Here is a 16,747-nt window from a genome sequence, read left to right on the forward strand (position 1 = left end):
CGGTCTTTGCAAGATGAAGCATAGCTACCAATGACCGCATGAGATTGAAGGTCTTGATAAAATGCAGTGAAGCTATAAACGGATATTCATTCTCTCAAAAGACAAAGTGAGGGAGATGGAGGCACCGTAGATGTCACATATTCGAAGATTAAACCCGTAAGATGGATACACTAGAAAAGAGGTATAATGAAACGGGGACTAAAAGGCACCAAACCGAAGGCATGTGCAATATAGATAAAAATGCCCGAAGAATCCTACCTGGCATTCAAATTGCAGAAAAATGAAGAACTCATCTCATGTCATCATCTTCTTTTCATCGAATGGTACAAATAACAAGATTATGGATCTGAAGTAGTAGGCTTTGACTCAGATGATTCTGGTGCGTCATTTGCTGGCTTCAGCACTGTGCTTTGCGGGCGCCACTTGGTGAGGACCTTGCCCGCAGCAGGTCGGGATTCCTCGTCTGTTCGTCGCATGTTAGATATATATATTACCAGTGGATATTAGGGAGGGGGTATATTTACAAGTCTGGTAGACATCCTCTACTGTGTTCAAGCACATCTCTCGTGCTGGAGGTCGGAACATAATCAGGTACCTAAAAGGAAGTCAGCAAGGGAGTTCATGATAGTGGAAAAAGTGGAAGACGACATACATCAATGATTGAACGCAAAGGTTCACACGTTCCGGATCTTTGGCCAAGCTGGCCACCCGCTGAGTGATAGGAATTGTGATCTCAGGGACTTCACTGAGAAAGCGGACCAGCACCTTGATATCTCGAGAGTCCAAATAAGCTAGGAAACCATCCAAAAGTCGGGTGGCCCAGGTATCGTAGTTAAGAGCTACAGTCGGCTCCGAGTCTTCCTCGGTGTCATCCCGTTGATTGGCAGCACTCTTCATTTGAATTCGGTCATTATACCACTCTTCATTGAGCCAGATAATGGCAATGTTAAGTCGCCCTCGGAAATCTTCCAAGATGAACCGATAGAGCGTTTCGCGGATCGAGTCGGCAATAGTTGTTTGCCTACGTACGGCGTCTCCCTTGGTTGGCTGGTCATTTTCGAGACCGGCAGGTGCCCGTGTAGCCAGCCGAGCAAGAAGAACAGACCATGCGTCCCGGTCAAATGTACTCCCTGCTAATCTAGCGAAACCGAGCTTTTGTTGGCTTAGACCCTTGGCAGGCGCAGGCGATGTTTCGGCTGCGTTCAACATTCCGAACACACGCGCAACAGCACTCCGTCCGATTTCTCCAGCCTCTTCTTCGCTCAATGGAGGTGGTTGTGGCAGGACAAAGGGACCCAATGAGACCAATTCTGGTTGTAGATCTGCTACCTCCGCCGCAACAGCACTGGCCTCTTCTGAAATAACAGATGCTACGTCCATGGGCTGGTATTCAGGCTCATAGTCATCATCCTCATCTTGGGCTGCTGCTCTCTGTTGTAGCTGCCGTTGCAAGTTTTGATCCTTTGTGATTGTCTGATATCGAGTACGAACAGCCTAGGTCATGTCAGCAAAGGATAAGGCTTCACTCCTATGAAGGTACTTACATCGACAGCTTGTGCAAGTGTTGAATCATGTACTTGCGACAAGAGCGGTACAACAATCTTGAGGACTAGATCAATTGGCAGCTGTTTTACGTCGAAGGAGGAAAGTCCGGTGTCCTCGGTCAAGGTGAAGAGTCGGTCAAAGCTTGCAGGCCCCGGTGCCATTGGAGGAATCTTGAGCATCGGGGGAGGCAAAGCATGGAGACGCGCCCTCTTAGCGTTGTCAAGTCCGTCGGTAGGTTCATTTGGCAATCCACGTTTCCGCGAAGCGTCGTCAGTGGCCTCAAGTCGTGATTGCATTAGACGTTCAATGTACATTTGCATCCGACCCGCTAAGGGGTGGTTCGGGTTCCTATGATAGTCAGGTCAAACCACATCTTTCGCAGCCAGGATGACAACATACTTTTTCAAGATATTGATAAGCAGAGCTCGAGCTGTGCGCTCCATGGACTTGACGCTGACGCGAATTGTTGGAGTAAACGGCGCGTGGACGTGTTTCGCGGGATAAAACTCCAAAATTGTGTTAATTATCTTGTTTGCTACGGACTGACGTGTCCGGATGAGAGGGGCGAGGCAGTTTAATGTCGCATTCACAAGAAGAGCATCACTGGTTTGTGTTAGCATCTTGATCAACTCGTAAAATAAATTGATCCTCATACCTAGTCTCTTCTTGGAAAACGCCAAGTAGTCGATCGAGAAGACCTGAGGATTCCGCTTCCAGGTTCGGTATTGACAGAAGAGCATGATTCCGGGGAACAACGGCCAAAGACGTCTCGTTCTGGTCCGGTCGCTGATTGAAGTTAGTATCGACACATCCAACTCTGTATAACCCGCCAAGCATACCCTGGGGTCCGAGATCAATCCAGGCGTCTGAACCTGGACCACACGCTGGATGAACTTGGCACAGCAAAGCTTAACCGGGCATGGAAACGAGTCCATTCTCCTAAGTATATCTTGCTTAATGGCAGTCATTGTCTCCCATGACTTGCTATCCTGTGGATGGTTCACTCTGTGTATTGTTAGCTCTGCACGAGGTTTACGTTTGTAACGCGCTCGTGCGTCGCAGCCACGAAAGATTGGGAATAACCTACACATGTCTGAAGACAAGAGGATACAAACTAGCTGAAGTCTGTACCAAGCTCTGTAGGACTGTCGTGTCTGTTTCCGGCAACTCTAGAATCTCGCGGATGGTCTGTAGGACATTCGGTGCCAGCTGCTCCTTCTGCGCAACAGCTAACATTGGGCTAGCAAAGGTTTCTGCCAGGAAGTTTGCACCCCATCTTCGCAATTCCAACCGTGTACTAGCTCCGACGATGGGAAGGATACCGTTGACGATCTGCGGGTAGAAGGCGGCATCGCCGAGAACGAGACTGCGGGCGGCATTGAGCTGGGCGACCTGGTCGATGACATTGTCCATGGGCTGAGCCATTCTAGCTCTAATGAGGAGGTATCCGGTACGCAACGGACGTGTCGGATTCGAGTTGGTAGACTAGGTGTTGGGGGAAGGGAGGACGTTGATGGGTGGATGGAGAACACGGATGCAGTTGCAAAAGCAACGCGCATAAGCTTGGGTTTGCGTTCTCAGAACTAGGAAATAGCGGCAAAATAACTCCGAAGTTGGAGAGTGTTAGTGGTTATGCGATGGGTGCTGAAGGAGGGGCGATTGGGAAGTGAAGTTGATGGTCGTCAAAGATGCGACAAAAGCTGCGAGGCCTCAAAAGGGCGGCTAACAAAGCCTCCGATGTATGTGAGCTCCGTATCTCTACATAAACTTGATGCACCGAGCTCAAAGTCTCTGTATGCTTCAATTGCTTGGAATTTAATACAGCCAGTGTCTCAATTACAATCAAAAGTCTCGATCTAATCTCAATAGAAACATCTAAATTCGCATCACGTTGTCTGGGCCTCCAACGCCAAGACTTTTCCTCCGGATCTGCCTTCTATGCCCTCAACTTTCTTGTCTCTCACGTCTCTCTTAACAAACATTCCCACCATGGCTACCGGAATGTATGTATAGTGTCTATAGACTCAGAGAGGTCTCATCTTGCTAACATCATGCTCTGTGCCAGCTTCAACTCTACCTACTACGGCAAGGACTACCGGGCCGGTGCCGCCCTCCTGCGCGCCCGCCGCCCATATCTGTTTAAGAATACCCTCACAGGCTTTGGATTGTTCGCATTTACAATTGCAGTCTGTGAGTAAACCCTGTGTCTGATACCGATGTTTTTCCGCTTCAGCGCTGCTTTATCTCCGAACCGCAGACGATCATGCCACCAGGACTTGGCCGCTGAGAAGCGGGCTCGATATCTACAAGAGACAGGACCTCATGCTAATACGGCTTCTATTTTCAGATACATACACCCTCAAGGCTGTCGGCCAAGAAGACTTTGCCGATGTCAAGGTCCCCGATGCCCCCGCCGACAAGAAATGAAGCACACCCAACATACCGGTACTTGGGGATCGGTTAACGCTGCCATCGGGGTTTTGGAGTCTTCAGGGAGACCTTGTTTTTCAGATCTGTAGGATTAGCGATAATATCAGCATTTGTGCTGCCGTGCACAGAAGGAATTTGGAATATAGGCTGTACAATGAATTTCGGCTACGGATGTTATTTCTATGTGCCCTACCAACTCCAAAAAGAAACCCCGACTTCTCCTCGCTACTCCAACTCTGAATCGCCAATGTCACGTAGTGAAGGTGACAGGCAGAGTTATTTAATAGCCTTCTGAGAAGAAAGGCATTGATATATAGGTTAGGTAACTAGACCTAGAGTATATTGGTATGGTTTTGAAGCATAGCTATGCCAGAGCGAATCACAACAGCCAACAAGACAAGAAAACTCAACGTGAATCTAGAAAACAAATCTCTACTCGGTTCGCAGAACACGAGGGCCCTTGTGCTTGGTGGCACGCTTGCGCTTGAGGCCCTTGTCGAAGGCAACTGCGTTGCTATGATCACGGCCGAGGTTATCCAGGTCCTTGACCTTGTATAGACGAACGATCCAGTTCTCGCTGGTGAATGCCTCTTCCAGTGTGTTGAGTTGTGGGCTCTCCTTGGGAAGTTTTGTGTTACGGACACGGTCCATGGCTTGACCGGCCGGGAAGAGCGACTGGAAGTTGTGATAAGACATCTTGTACCTATTGATGGGGTTAGCAGTAACTTGGATAATTAAGATGTGAGGTTCTTACATCAGGCTGTTCTTCATGGCGGGAGTGGCTTCTTCGTCGACACGGTACTCGCCACGAGCGGTGAAGTAGTCACGCTCTTTCACCTCGTCTGGCCAGATACCCTCGGCAATACGAACCATCCAGAGGAACTTGTTCAAATCGTCACCTGAGTAGCCGAGTAGTCCACCGAACACGACCAAGACGTAGTCGACATCGTGCTGTCGGAGAATAGGGTAGCTAACTTCCTCGCGCGAGCTCATTGCCTTGCCAACAGTAGCAATATGGGTGTTGTTCCAGGTGTTGTTGTCGACCAGGGTGGGGCGGTCAGCCATACCACCGATTTGGTATCCATAATCCCACCAGGACATGATCTTGGCATTGTCCGGGGTGTTCTGGCGGAGCCAATAGTAGGCCTCACGGTAGTCATCGATGATGAATTGGCTTCCATCTGGAAGCTTGCTAGCCAGAACCACAGAGGGAGAGGAATATGCGTTCGAAGTAACCCAGGTGCAGTGTGCAACGAACAGAAGCAAGTAAAGAGTGACCGAGGCTACCACGACAGACTTGGAAAACCAGGAATAGATACCGACAACAGGATTCCGGGTTGACCGAAGTGACTTATCATCCGTAGTTGCCTTAGCCTTGGTTTCAGTGCTAGGGGTCGATGCAACCAGGAAGTTATCGAGGATGCATGACAAGGCCAGAGCAGCCGCAACACACACAATGGGGGTCAGGGTGAGCATCAGACGGACCATAACACCAGCGAAGTAACTAGCAAGGACGGAGTAGATGACCACAAAGACATGCTCATCCTTGAGTTTCTGGAAGCACATGAACACTCCGGCCGGGAACAGCCAGATGAGGAAGTTCAGGTCAAAGAAGAAGGCAGGCCAGGCGGTGGGCTGGTGCTCGGAGACGGAGGCAATAATTGGGATATGAATCTTGGCATATCCGGTATCCCACAGAGAGTAGAAGCGACCACTCCAGGGAGCAATTACCCCTGAGATTGATAGCAGGACAAGACCACCAAATCCAAGGCCAAACGTAAGTAAGACCATAGAAGTGAGGAGCTTCTGGAACTGCTTGCCGGGCAGGTAGCCTCGGATGAACTCAGCAAACGCAACCAATTGAATCAACCCAAAGACACCTATCAAATAGTTAGAATGAGACAACGATATGGCTTAGAATCCAAAAAATCTTACCAAGTGCAGACATGTGGTCACTGTTGCGAATAGGCAGGAAACCGACAAAGGGGATCTGCATGCTTCCCAATGTTCCCAGGGCGTACCAGGTGGTGTAGCTGATGTAGACACGGGTGCTGTATCGTCCCATGCACAGAAGAACAAAGACATGCAGAGGGATCAGGTTAGTAATGAAGACGTATCCACCCCAAGCAGAAACCATATATCCATAGAACAATGCAGTCAAGGCTCCCCACATGATCGAGCCGTTCTTCACAGCCTTGATCCAGAGGTAGAATGTGAACACCAATAGGAAAATGGCAATGGCTTCATTATCGTAGCTGCCTGCCACAGACCGTGAGATGTAACCGGGTGTAATTCCCATGAAAGCAGCGGCGAGAAGACCTGCGGAAGGAGAGTCGGACATCTCAGAGGTAAGGAGATACATCGCCAGGGCTGTTAGTCCAGAGAATCCGGGGGCGAGCATGACACAGATGTTTCGAATGTCGACGGGGATGGTGAGGAGACGAAGGATGTGGTAGATCACGCCGCTGGTCACCATCAGGCCAGGGTACAATGTGCCACCAGTGACACGCCCAAGAGGGTGCCATGTTCCTATAGCACGAGCATTCCCATCAGCCCAATGTCATTTATAGTATCATGCGGAGGACGTGCAATCACGGGGAAGGGGCCTTACGGTCATCAAACCAATCCCAGAAGCTATAAAAGCCATTTTCGATCAAGTATTTTGTCGCACGGAAGTTGAACCACGGATCGACTAGAGTAAGACGGTATCAATATCTCGTTTGTTTCGGGGGTTATCGAGGTGGCCACCGCATTCAGTGCAGCAACATAGGGAAATCATACATTCGTGAATGATACTTTCAAATCCTAAAATATAGTTAGCATACTGATCATAAAGGAACTCAATTGGGACATACTAATGACACTGAACAAGCGGCTGGACACCGCGGCGGCGGCAATGGTACAGAGAATGATAACCCGCAATAGACCGCGCGTATTGCGGCCGGAGCTGCCTTTCAACACAACATCAAGCGAAGACGGGGCCATGATGGCCTTGAAAACGGAGCGAAGTCCAGGGTCAGAAATCAAAATAGAAACATGAAATCAAGGAATGAATTGGGCTGAGATGCCAGTGGTGAGGGCCGTGGAGAAGGATGGGAAGAGCAAGAGCTGCGCAAGGTGGTCACTTCTGAAGGTCTTGGCACCGGCCAAAGGCGCCACCTCCGATTGCTCCCCGCAATACTACGACTCATCACTAATATTTGTTAGAGCTCTTTTGACTAGATTTTGACTCAATATACTTGCCACTATTGGGTACATCAGTATTCCTACAGCCATCTACACTTCATCTACACCTCACATGCCCACATGGAGCTGCCTTTGCTGACCACGGAGCATCTCTCAAAGCTAGTGGCCTCCAACGCTCCACCGTCCCAACTCTTCGAGGCCCTGTCGCGATATGAGCTTCAAGCATGCCTCATTTCTACCAGGGGTGACAGTGCTAACACAGGCGGTAGTGACTCTACACTATTGAGCCTATTCTACTCGAGCTTCTTTCTCATCCATCTTCTTACCGACCAAGTGTTAGTTGCTTAGCGAGTACTATTGGTAGTTACGACACTGCTAATGAAGCTCGGGTCCCAGGTCTGAAGCTCGTGCCTTAACGAAACGAATTCCTGAAGCACTGCTGCAACAGGATCCTTCTCTACAGAACTGCTTGACTTTACTGCGAGCGGTATGGCAGACTCAACACGGCCAGGTCTACCAGGTACTCCGAGGACTACCATGGCCAGACGTTTTGCAGCCATTGGTTCGGAGATATGAGAGTATGTTTCTCATCGAAATGAGCTTCTTCTTTCCGCTGGATCTTAAATTGACCAATGATTCTGCAATTAGGTTTCTTCCAAGACAAGACTTTGATCGCAGTGAGCAGATCCTACGAAGCTATACGACTAGCGACAGCAGCAACCCACCTTGGTCTTGACCAAAATCTTGCCAAAGAGGAAGATCCAAACATAATATCGAATTTCACGAAATATGGATGGACATGGGATCCGGAATCAAAGCTGCTGTATACCAAACCTATCGTTGTATCGCTCGCGGAGCCTCAGTCTTCCAACGGGATCCATAAGGCAATGGCAATGCTGGGAACGCGTGCAGGGTAAATCTTGCTTGGACAACGAAGGAATGTCAGTTATTTGGTAGATCCAAACCTGGACTACAATGGCTACGTCCTCTGTCCTACGGTGGGGATGCGAGGACCGAGAGGAACGCTAAAACCAACTTTGGATATTGGTCTGATACATACTGGGACAACCGGTAACGCCGGAATGTAACACGATCTTTTGCTCTTGCTTGTGGTCCAACTGTAGTGTACAGGCGCATGGCAGCCCAGGGTATGTACAGGACCCAGATAAAACGTCTAAAAATGAGAAACAAAAAATCGTTCCATCTTGCGCTCGCAATGCCACAACTCGGGGCAGATCAAACCCAAACAATCGTACAATAAGATGGAACTGAGTTGAGCAAAACATGTCTAATACCCTGGGGGAGGTGCGATTCCCGCAAAGAGATCATTGCATAGCATTCCTCCTCTATGCCATCCATCATATTTAAACCTTAGCCTTCAAGAAGGCCTCCAGGTCGAACTTGGGGTCCTCGAAATTCGTGATAACTATGGAGTTTTGGTCAGTACTTCGGGTTTTGAAGATATTCGGCGGCTCCGGATGTCGTTGCATTTGTCTGAATTGCATCATCCGAGGGGAATCAAACGTACGTCCGCTGGTCTGTGTCTTGGTCTCTTGCTGGGGCTGGGTCTTCTTCTTGTATTCGGCCTTGGCCTGCTCGATCAGGCGCTCCTTGCGAGCATACTCGTGCTCGATCTCTGCGCGCTTGGTAACCGAGTTGAGAGAGGACTGGTGGTAAACACCGTAAACGAGACCAGCAACGAGAGCCGAGTAACGGAGGACCTGTAGGTTGGGAGACGTGGTTAACGGCCGTCGGGGGAGAGGGTAACCCTTAGCCGGTACTCACATTGACACCTTGGCTAGCCATTTCTGCGAGGTTTCCGGAAGACGGGAATTAAATGAGGGAATAATGTGTGTAAGAAGAAGGAACCGTGCAACAGGTGTCAACCGTCAATGGCAATAAATCTCCAGGTTGGTTAAATGGCGAGGTTCAGTTCATGTTCTGCGCGCGCGAGTTTTTCCGGACCGCTCCAGAGTTCCCGAAGACGGAGATTAGTCATCCCCGTAAATAAACGCGCAGTGGAGGTACTACACTTGGACGTGGACGCATCTGGTCTAACCCTCTATAATTGTACAAGATGTCGATGCAACAGCGCAAGGATGAAATTCTCGCAAAGCGGGCCAAGCTTGCCGAGCTCAAAAAGCAGCGGGAGCTGCGCCAGAAGGAATTCACCTCCCGAACCAGCGTCGGGGATGCTTCAGAGGTAAATGCGGCATGTAAATGAACTACGGAGCTTGTCCGGGTCTAACAACCTTCCTAGATTATCTCACCGATACCAAGCCGCGCAGAGAATAGACACGATCTCGATGACTTGATCTCTCGCTTGGTCGACCGCCCAGCGTCGGCCTCCCTCAGCCACGGCGTCGATGGCCTGTCGCGGAGAGGAAGTCGGCCAACCTCCGTGTTGAGCGCGAGCCAATTAAGCGGGGAGAATACAGATACATATGCAGCTCCGTCGCGACCACAATCCCAGTCCATTGCCGTCCAGACAACAGATGAGCCTTGGATTTCATCTGCAACGGAAGCCCCGCAGCCCCCTGAACTTGAACCCGAATACAAATCTACACCCAAACCGGAAGTTGTCACCTATAGCAAAGCTGTGCAAACAGACGGACTAGATCTCCAGCCCGAGACCCCTGAAGGGTCTGTCGCTTCGGATGATGAGGAGTCGCCCGATACTGCGCGGTCGAGCAAGCGTCTCAGTCGACGAGACCGGGAGCGGGACGAGGAAATCCGACAGAAGCTTCGCAAGGAAATTGAGGAAGAGCTCCAAGCTACCAGTCAGACCGATAATAATGAGAACACAGCTGCACAGTCGGCAAAGCTGCGATATCCCCTTCGCAAACTCGACGATGACGAACTAAAGGCAGTCACATCATCGAACGATTTCCTAGACTTTGTGGAGCGCTCTTCAAAGGTCATCGAGCGAGCTTTGGACGAAGATTACGATGTACTGGCAGACTATGAGCTGGGTGGAACTGATGGGCATCTGCAAGAAGATGAGGAGACTGGCAAGAAAAGGAGAGGAATGCATGAAGTGTGTCATTTCTGGGACGAACGATGGAGCAAGAACCGCATTATCAGTGACCTAAGCTTCTCTCCAAAGGCAAGTTTCTACTTCCAATACATGTGCTTTGGCTCATGCTAACCTTAACTTCAGTTCCCTGAATTGTTGCTTGCGTCATACACCAAGAATACTTCTGCTCCTCACGAACCCGATGGCCTTGTCCAGATTTGGAATCAGCACTTACAAACTCGTCCGGAATACGTGTTTCACTCGACATCCGATATCCTTACGGCAAAATTTTCTCCCTACCATCCAAACCTTGTTGTTGGAGGCTCCTATTCGGGACAAGTGCTTGTATGGGACACTCGTTCCTCGCGCGCCGGTGGAGGCTCTCCAGTACAAAAGACGCCACTATCGGGCGGCGGACATGCCCATCCCGTTTACAGTATCTCGATTGTTGGCACACAGAATGCACACAATATCATGACCGCCTCTACGGACGGTGTGGTCTGTGGTTGGACGATGGATATGCTCTCTTACCCACAAGATCGTGTGGAACTGACTACACCTCCCCCATCTAAGACCGAGGATCTAGCTCCAACCACCATGTCATTCCCCCACACTGATCCAACGTTCTTTATCGTCGGTACTGAAGAGGGAGTCATCTACCCATGCCATCGGTACGATCGGGCCGGTGCCAAGTCGGGCACAGACCACCGTCTAGCCTACAAGGGACATACGGCACCAATCATGTCTACCGCATTCCACCCCGGTCGTGGACCCGTAGACCTTGGCGATCTTATGCTGAGCTCCAGTCTGGACTGGAGTGTGAAGCTCTGGCGTGTGCGGCCACCTGCGACGACTGCCTCTGCCACATCCGGCATGGCCCAATCGCAAGTCGTCTCGCCCATACTCGACATTACCCGTGACGATGTTGTCTACGATGCCCGCTGGCACCCAACCAAACCTGGTGTGTTCTCTCTTGTCGACGGTGCCGGCAACGTCGAAGTCTGGGACCTCGCTTCAGATACCGAAGTGCCAGTCGCGCGTGAAGTTGTTGACAATACCCATGGCAACATCATGTCCCGAAGCCTCAACAAGGTTGCGTGGGACGAACGTGAAGGACGCCGCCTGGCAACTGGTGGCCTCAATGGTGTCGTTACAGTCTTTGAAGTTGGCAAGGGTCTGTGTGGCCTATCGGAGGAAGTGCCGGCGGACGAATGGATGGGTATGAAGCGGCTTGTGGGAAAGCTGGAACAGAAAGATAAGGATCGAGTGGCTTAGAGTTACCACTCCAATGGCTTGTGTCTTTTCCGATGATTGTCGATGTAGTTTTCTTCTGCGGGCCGACCTTCCCCGTCTACCTTTTTCCCCGCGAGGCCCCCTTCTTTGCCATATACCCCCTTCCCTTCGGTCACATAATTTGTGCATGTGTATGTATCTCATCGCCATTGCAAACGTCATCATGTTCCTGGATCCTTATCCCCTCTTCATCTCCAACTGGACCTTTACCATGAAGATCGTGAAGACTAATAATAATAAAAAATATGTGAAAACAATCTACTGGCAGACTCAAGATCAGACACCACCTTGGGGGAGACGTTGCTGCCAAGAATGTTTCCCCGATGATACTCAGTACACAGCCAAGTCTGCAGATTTGGTATCTTAAGCTAGTCAAACCTTCGTCATTGACTATTTCTTTACTCTTATACAAATATGATCACAACTTATTGTGCGTCTTGAAGATCTCGACCGACAAGATCGAACCAATAGCCTTGGAAGGCAACGAATAATACATGAAAAGGCTGTCCATAGTTCCCTTCTATCCAGGATTCGTGAAGACGTCAGCGTATACATGTATGTGTCTATTCTTGTTCGATATCAAAAGTTTCAATCCATCCATTGGTGGATAATATCGATCTGCAATGCCGAGATCGGTGCGAGATTATTCATAATTCTAAAAACCTTAAAACCCCCGAGGCAGAACCCAAAAGAGAAAGCAAGCCAATGTGGAACCAGACCAGTTCACGACCGTTTGCCTAAATCGGGAGGTAACCAAGCTTCTGGTAAACCTAATCTATCCCATAGCTACCTCATGTACATACGTATGGGCTACAATTTCCGCGTGAACCAAAGCCTGTCAGCTTCGATATTTCACGGACATGTTCCCGCAATAGGACATGTCATGATGTCACATTATCTGACTTCGAGGGCCCCTTTGAGCCATTTGGGAGCGATCTCGAGGCGAGATGGAGGATGAGAAAGGGACGAATCCACGGGTAGATTTCTGGAAGGGCTCTTCCAAGATATGTTCCAAACCCACAGAGTCGGTTCTTGCGTTCCATGGAAGATCTCAACTCTAAAATAATAGAGTTTCAACGGCCATGCGCCTAGTGTTGATTTGAAGGAACACCACTCTTGCTATGTGTTCTCCATTTTAAACGTGTTCCAATGGTCGACTACGGCCCTTGCCTCATATGCATATATCTCCGGTGGGTGTATTTCGGGGATTTAAGGGTTCGTTGTTGAAGAATTTTCTTATTTAATATACCATACTGTCCATTTTTCCTCGCCCGGTTATAGAACATAGAATTTCCTACAGATGAAGATTTCAATTTCCCTTCCCTCGTTATCATGGGTGCCGACTGGAACCCGGGTGGCCAACAACCATATAATGGCAATTCCATAGTGGGAGCTACTGCCGCCATTGCTGCGGTGCAAGTTGTCTTCGTTGCAGGGAGGTTCTATACTCGGTTTATGCAACGGATGAAAATTGGTATCGATGACTATCTGATCCTACTTGCCCTGGTAAGTCCCGCTCGGAGATAGCTATTTGAATATAGTCATACTAATATCTCCGCTATCTAGGCTACAAGTTTGGCAGAATCAGTGCTCTTTATTGTCTGTAGGTGCACGGTCTCAGCACCCATCTCGAAGAACAACGAAACTCACATATCATGCAGTGGCCAAGATCGGCGTAGTTGGGTACCACTTCGACTACGTATATCGGATGCCTGATAAAGTGGCTCTCACGAGAAAGGTACTTACCCCAATCCTTTGATCTCTGAGAATTGCACTAACGACAGCATCTAGTGTATCCTTGCCTTCGAAGTCCTCGATTACCCTCTCAACATCACCATGGCCAAAATGGCCCTATTATGCTTCTATCTACGCATTTTTACAACCCGAAAGTTCCAGATCCTCGTCTACATAGTGGGCTCACTTGTTCTCGCGGTGGGAGTCAGCGTTCTTCTGGAGAATTTCCTCCAATGTCGACCATTCGCGTACATGTGGAATCGAAGCATCCCCGGCGGATCGTGCATCGATCCAGTCGACGCTTATCGGATTCTTGCGCCATTTAATGTCCTCACTGGTGTGTTAATCCTTGTTATGCCAATTCCGACTGTGTGGAAATTGCATACATCTAGAAAACAGAAACTGGCCTTGACGGGTGTTTTTCTGTTAGGTGGACTGTGAGTGATTCAAACTTTGCCATCATCTGCGCTTGAAATAAATACATAGTATTGATGGGACATTAGAGGAAATGTGGCCAGCATCTTGAGAATGGTGATGTACTTTGCCGAATCAGGTCTCGCTAAGGAGGACCCGACGTGTAAGAACCAATCCCGGACTTGGATCGAAACGAGGACTGATCTATAACAAACTAGGGTTCGCGGCGAAATTTGGTATCCTAACGGTCCTCGAGGGAGGTTTGATTATCATCGCTGCTTGCATTATCAGCATTTGGCCCCTTTTCACTCAGGTCATGCCACGGCGAGTCATGCCCCGGCGTTTTCACACAACATTCTCTCGCTCCACCTCTCGCAGAACTCAACACCTGGCCTGGTATTTGAGAAGAATACCCACAAATAGTGAAAGCCAGGAAGGCATTGCGCGTCCTAAAGAGGTTAGTTTGCCCAAAAAAAAATCTTGGAGTAGCTTGCCGTCCTTGCTTTCCTCGCCTTCCTCGTTAGCAGATTTGGAGGATCAGAGATGGTCAATCCTTATGGACGAGGAGGTGAGTGGCTCTCATAAAACGGTTGCGGGGACTCATTAATAAAAAAATAATTTCTATCTCTTAAGTGTATAATGAATGAGCCAAAAATGGAATTTTAGAAGCCCCCCATAAGTGTACCTTGGCTTGTCGTAAACCAGAATTTATCTATATATCATAACATTTGAAAAGCTTTGAAAGCGGTATCTGTATTCAATGAATACGGGTTTTGCCGAGTTTTCGTATTTGCATTTGGTCAGTAAGTGTATCTGAAGCCAGACTTTTGGATTTCATTCGTTAGCAAGATATAATCGGCCGGCCATTGATGAAGCACACTCACTACACCCTCAAGAATCTTTAATCCTCGCTTTTGCTGTCGATTGACAATGTAAAAGTAAATCGTGAATGCGCCGACGATGGCAATGAGAAGAATGTGAGACCTGGTAATGTTGTCAGCCGAAGCCCAATGTTCAATAATTTCTGAAACTTACCCAATTGACACCCAAACTGCGGTCTGGTATTGCGGGGCTTCTTGCTGGCGGACAATAAAGCTGCCTGCTACACCCCCGAGTCCGTTACACGCAGTGACCGCCGCCGCGGTGGCCACTCGTTTCCACTGGCCGACGATATTGTTGGCCTGGAAGGCATTGAGGGCAGCCCAGTTCGAGATATAAGCACCGGTCGCCAGAAAGGTCCCAATATAACGCACTGCCACCCGGGTAGATACGGGAATACCGAACATCAGGAACCCAGCTATGAGGACAAGGGCATTGAAGATGATCAGCGGCCCACGCACGCGGTAGAAATCTCCGACCAGTGATGTGAGAATAACCGGAATTATGGCATAATAGTAAGGCTAATAAAGAAGTTAGAGAATGCGGCGTTTATATTCTGGATCAACTTACCGGTGTGGAGAGCAGAATGGATTTATTTGAGCTGAAACCCATACCGGACTGTAAGATGATGGGTAGAAAATACGACAAGGCAGTCGATATGAGATTGAGCAAGAAGAACATGATCGCAAAGCCGTAGATTTTCGGATCCTTGAAATTAGCAAGAAGCGTGCCCCAGGAAAACGGTTCCGGGATAACATCAGCTCGATCATCCTGAATTCGGCGCGTTGCGAGGCGCGCTTCCTGGTCTGAAAGAAAGCAAAAGCTGTGCTGGGCGTTCTCGGGGAAGTCGACCATCCACCAGTAGGTGATAATACCCAGGACACAAGTAATGAGACCCTGAACAACATACATCCAGCGCCAACCCGCCAACCCGGCCACGCCATTCAGATGATTGAGACCAAAATTGACAATATTGCCAGTCGCAAGAATCACAACTTCCCCGGACTGCAAGAATGCAAACCGAAGCTGCTGCTCTTGTCGCGGATACCAGGCGCTAACCAGGTAGGTCAGACCCGGGTAAATACCGGACATGGCGATACCGAGCAGCACACGCAGGATAATCATCTGCTGCCAGTTGCGCACGAAAGCAGTGCATAGCGTCAACAGCCCAAAGGTGAATGTGATTGTCGAAAACCAGATTCGGGGACCGACAAAGCGAACTGCCACTGTGCACGGCAGCTGAAAGATCACACTGGCAATTGTGAAAATAAATATGGAGACAGAGAACCGGTTGCCCTGGCCCAGATCAAGATCATCCAGCATCGTCGTCACCGATGCTGAGGACAAAATGCCCGAGTCTAGCAAATTGAGACTGCATAAGAGCCCGCCGATGCTACACAGGCGGAGATCGACTTTCCATCGTACCCGCTTCTCTAAAGCGGCCCACTCGACCCCGCGCTCTGCGTTGAGCCTGTTTTGACCATCTTCAGGAGGAGCCTGGTCGAATATCACGCCGTCGGACTGTGCATTGGTCTCTTGAACCACTGGCTCCAAGGTATGCAGGTCTTGGGCCGTTGGTGTCAAAGTGAACGAGAATTGGCCCTTCTCTGAATCGACCATCTTGACTGAGTGTCTGAAGGATCAGGCCAATCCTCGATTTCCGTAATCAGATATGTCGCAAGTTAAGTTGCTAATCCAATATTTCTTTTGTTTTTTTCCTCCGACATTCCAGGATAAGAACGTGATAGAAATCGGCCGAGTAGTGCGTCTCTTAGCGCGCAAGTCGGACCTAGTCCCGAGGTCGGATTATCAATCCAGATATTTCGGAGTATTTTTCTCATGATGTGGCATTTTATAGGGTGCAGGCAAGCCAGTCTATGATCAATCGCCCAGGCTAGTACGGAGTAGATGCGTACATACTTTGAATTCCCACAGAGAGCATGTGACCGGGCACATTCCAAATTGGCCCTCCGTGAGATGGCCCCTCTTTCCCACAATATATATTGCACGCTGCACGGATAAATTCTGAAAAGTCGCATACATGGAGGCTTTAACTCATGATTGAAACCCCCAGTTTACGCTTATTTTACCTGTGATTACAATCTACCGATGAATCGTGTCCGTCACGAATCAAACGACCGATGCTTCGGTTGCAGCAGAAAATGCCTTTCTTAAGGAAGAAAACATCCGACTTCACCGACTCCTCGATGCTACAATACTATCTCAAAGGAAATACAGGAGGATGTTACT

The 16,747-nt window shown here is 49.2% G+C and overlaps 8 protein-coding genes across 8 annotated transcripts; 4 read left to right on the forward strand and 4 right to left on the reverse strand.

The window, feature by feature from the left end:
* Positions 1-338: 338 nt before the first annotated feature.
* LCP9604111_666 (RNA-processing protein PTA1) lies at positions 339-2,970 on the reverse strand (the record flags this gene model as incomplete). The annotated part of the gene is made up of 8 exons (XM_039070383.1): positions 339-463; positions 525-595; positions 653-1,494; positions 1,545-1,893; positions 1,945-2,148; positions 2,201-2,331; positions 2,385-2,550; positions 2,633-2,970. 8 exons carry the CDS (start codon positions 2,968-2,970, stop codon positions 339-341), a joined length of 2,226 nt encoding a protein of 741 aa, XP_038933214.1.
* A 564-nt stretch (positions 2,971-3,534) lies between these two features.
* LCP9604111_667 (uncharacterized protein) lies at positions 3,535-3,972 on the forward strand (the record flags this gene model as incomplete). Its single annotated transcript, XM_039070394.1, has 3 exons — positions 3,535-3,548; positions 3,611-3,735; positions 3,893-3,972. 3 exons carry the CDS (start codon positions 3,535-3,537, stop codon positions 3,970-3,972), a joined length of 219 nt encoding a protein of 72 aa, XP_038933215.1.
* Positions 3,973-4,407: 435 nt separating this feature from the next.
* LCP9604111_668 (dolichyl-diphosphooligosaccharide--protein glycosyltransferase subunit STT3) lies at positions 4,408-6,960 on the reverse strand (the record flags this gene model as incomplete). The annotated part of the gene is made up of 6 exons (XM_039070405.1): positions 4,408-4,678; positions 4,730-5,855; positions 5,911-6,504; positions 6,587-6,667; positions 6,757-6,780; positions 6,831-6,960. The coding sequence occupies 6 exons, from the start codon at positions 6,958-6,960 to the stop codon at positions 4,408-4,410; spliced, it is 2,226 nt and encodes a 741-aa protein (XP_038933216.1).
* A 321-nt stretch (positions 6,961-7,281) lies between these two features.
* Positions 7,282-8,078, forward strand: LCP9604111_669 (CSN8/PSMD8/EIF3K family protein; the record flags this gene model as incomplete). The annotated part of the gene is made up of 3 exons (XM_039070416.1): positions 7,282-7,496; positions 7,558-7,739; positions 7,810-8,078. 3 exons carry the CDS (start codon positions 7,282-7,284, stop codon positions 8,076-8,078), a joined length of 666 nt encoding a protein of 221 aa, XP_038933217.1.
* Positions 8,079-8,525: 447 nt separating this feature from the next.
* Positions 8,526-8,967, reverse strand: LCP9604111_671 (ATP synthase subunit e; the record flags this gene model as incomplete). The annotated part of the gene is made up of 3 exons (XM_039070428.1): positions 8,526-8,587; positions 8,690-8,882; positions 8,947-8,967. The coding sequence occupies 3 exons, from the start codon at positions 8,965-8,967 to the stop codon at positions 8,526-8,528; spliced, it is 276 nt and encodes a 91-aa protein (XP_038933219.1).
* Positions 8,968-9,238: 271 nt separating this feature from the next.
* On the forward strand, positions 9,239-11,452 carry LCP9604111_672 (uncharacterized protein; the record flags this gene model as incomplete). The annotated part of the gene is made up of 3 exons (XM_039070439.1): positions 9,239-9,364; positions 9,422-10,267; positions 10,322-11,452. The coding sequence occupies 3 exons, from the start codon at positions 9,239-9,241 to the stop codon at positions 11,450-11,452; spliced, it is 2,103 nt and encodes a 700-aa protein (XP_038933220.1).
* Positions 11,453-12,802: 1,350 nt separating this feature from the next.
* Positions 12,803-14,041, forward strand: LCP9604111_673 (uncharacterized protein; the record flags this gene model as incomplete). Its single annotated transcript, XM_039070450.1, has 7 exons — positions 12,803-12,976; positions 13,037-13,073; positions 13,132-13,208; positions 13,262-13,641; positions 13,708-13,781; positions 13,837-13,878; positions 13,932-14,041. The coding sequence occupies 7 exons, from the start codon at positions 12,803-12,805 to the stop codon at positions 14,039-14,041; spliced, it is 894 nt and encodes a 297-aa protein (XP_038933221.1).
* A 377-nt stretch (positions 14,042-14,418) lies between these two features.
* On the reverse strand, positions 14,419-16,117 carry LCP9604111_674 (putative MFS transporter; the record flags this gene model as incomplete). The annotated part of the gene is made up of 4 exons (XM_039070461.1): positions 14,419-14,442; positions 14,503-14,602; positions 14,654-15,018; positions 15,068-16,117. The coding sequence occupies 4 exons, from the start codon at positions 16,115-16,117 to the stop codon at positions 14,419-14,421; spliced, it is 1,539 nt and encodes a 512-aa protein (XP_038933222.1).
* Between the last annotated feature and the right edge of the window lie 630 nt (positions 16,118-16,747).

Source organism: Penicillium roqueforti, assembly GCF_015533775.1.
Source record: "Penicillium roqueforti strain LCP96 04111 chromosome Unknown scaffold_01, whole genome shotgun sequence".
NCBI classification, from domain to species: Eukaryota; Fungi; Ascomycota; class Eurotiomycetes; order Eurotiales; family Aspergillaceae; genus Penicillium; species Penicillium roqueforti.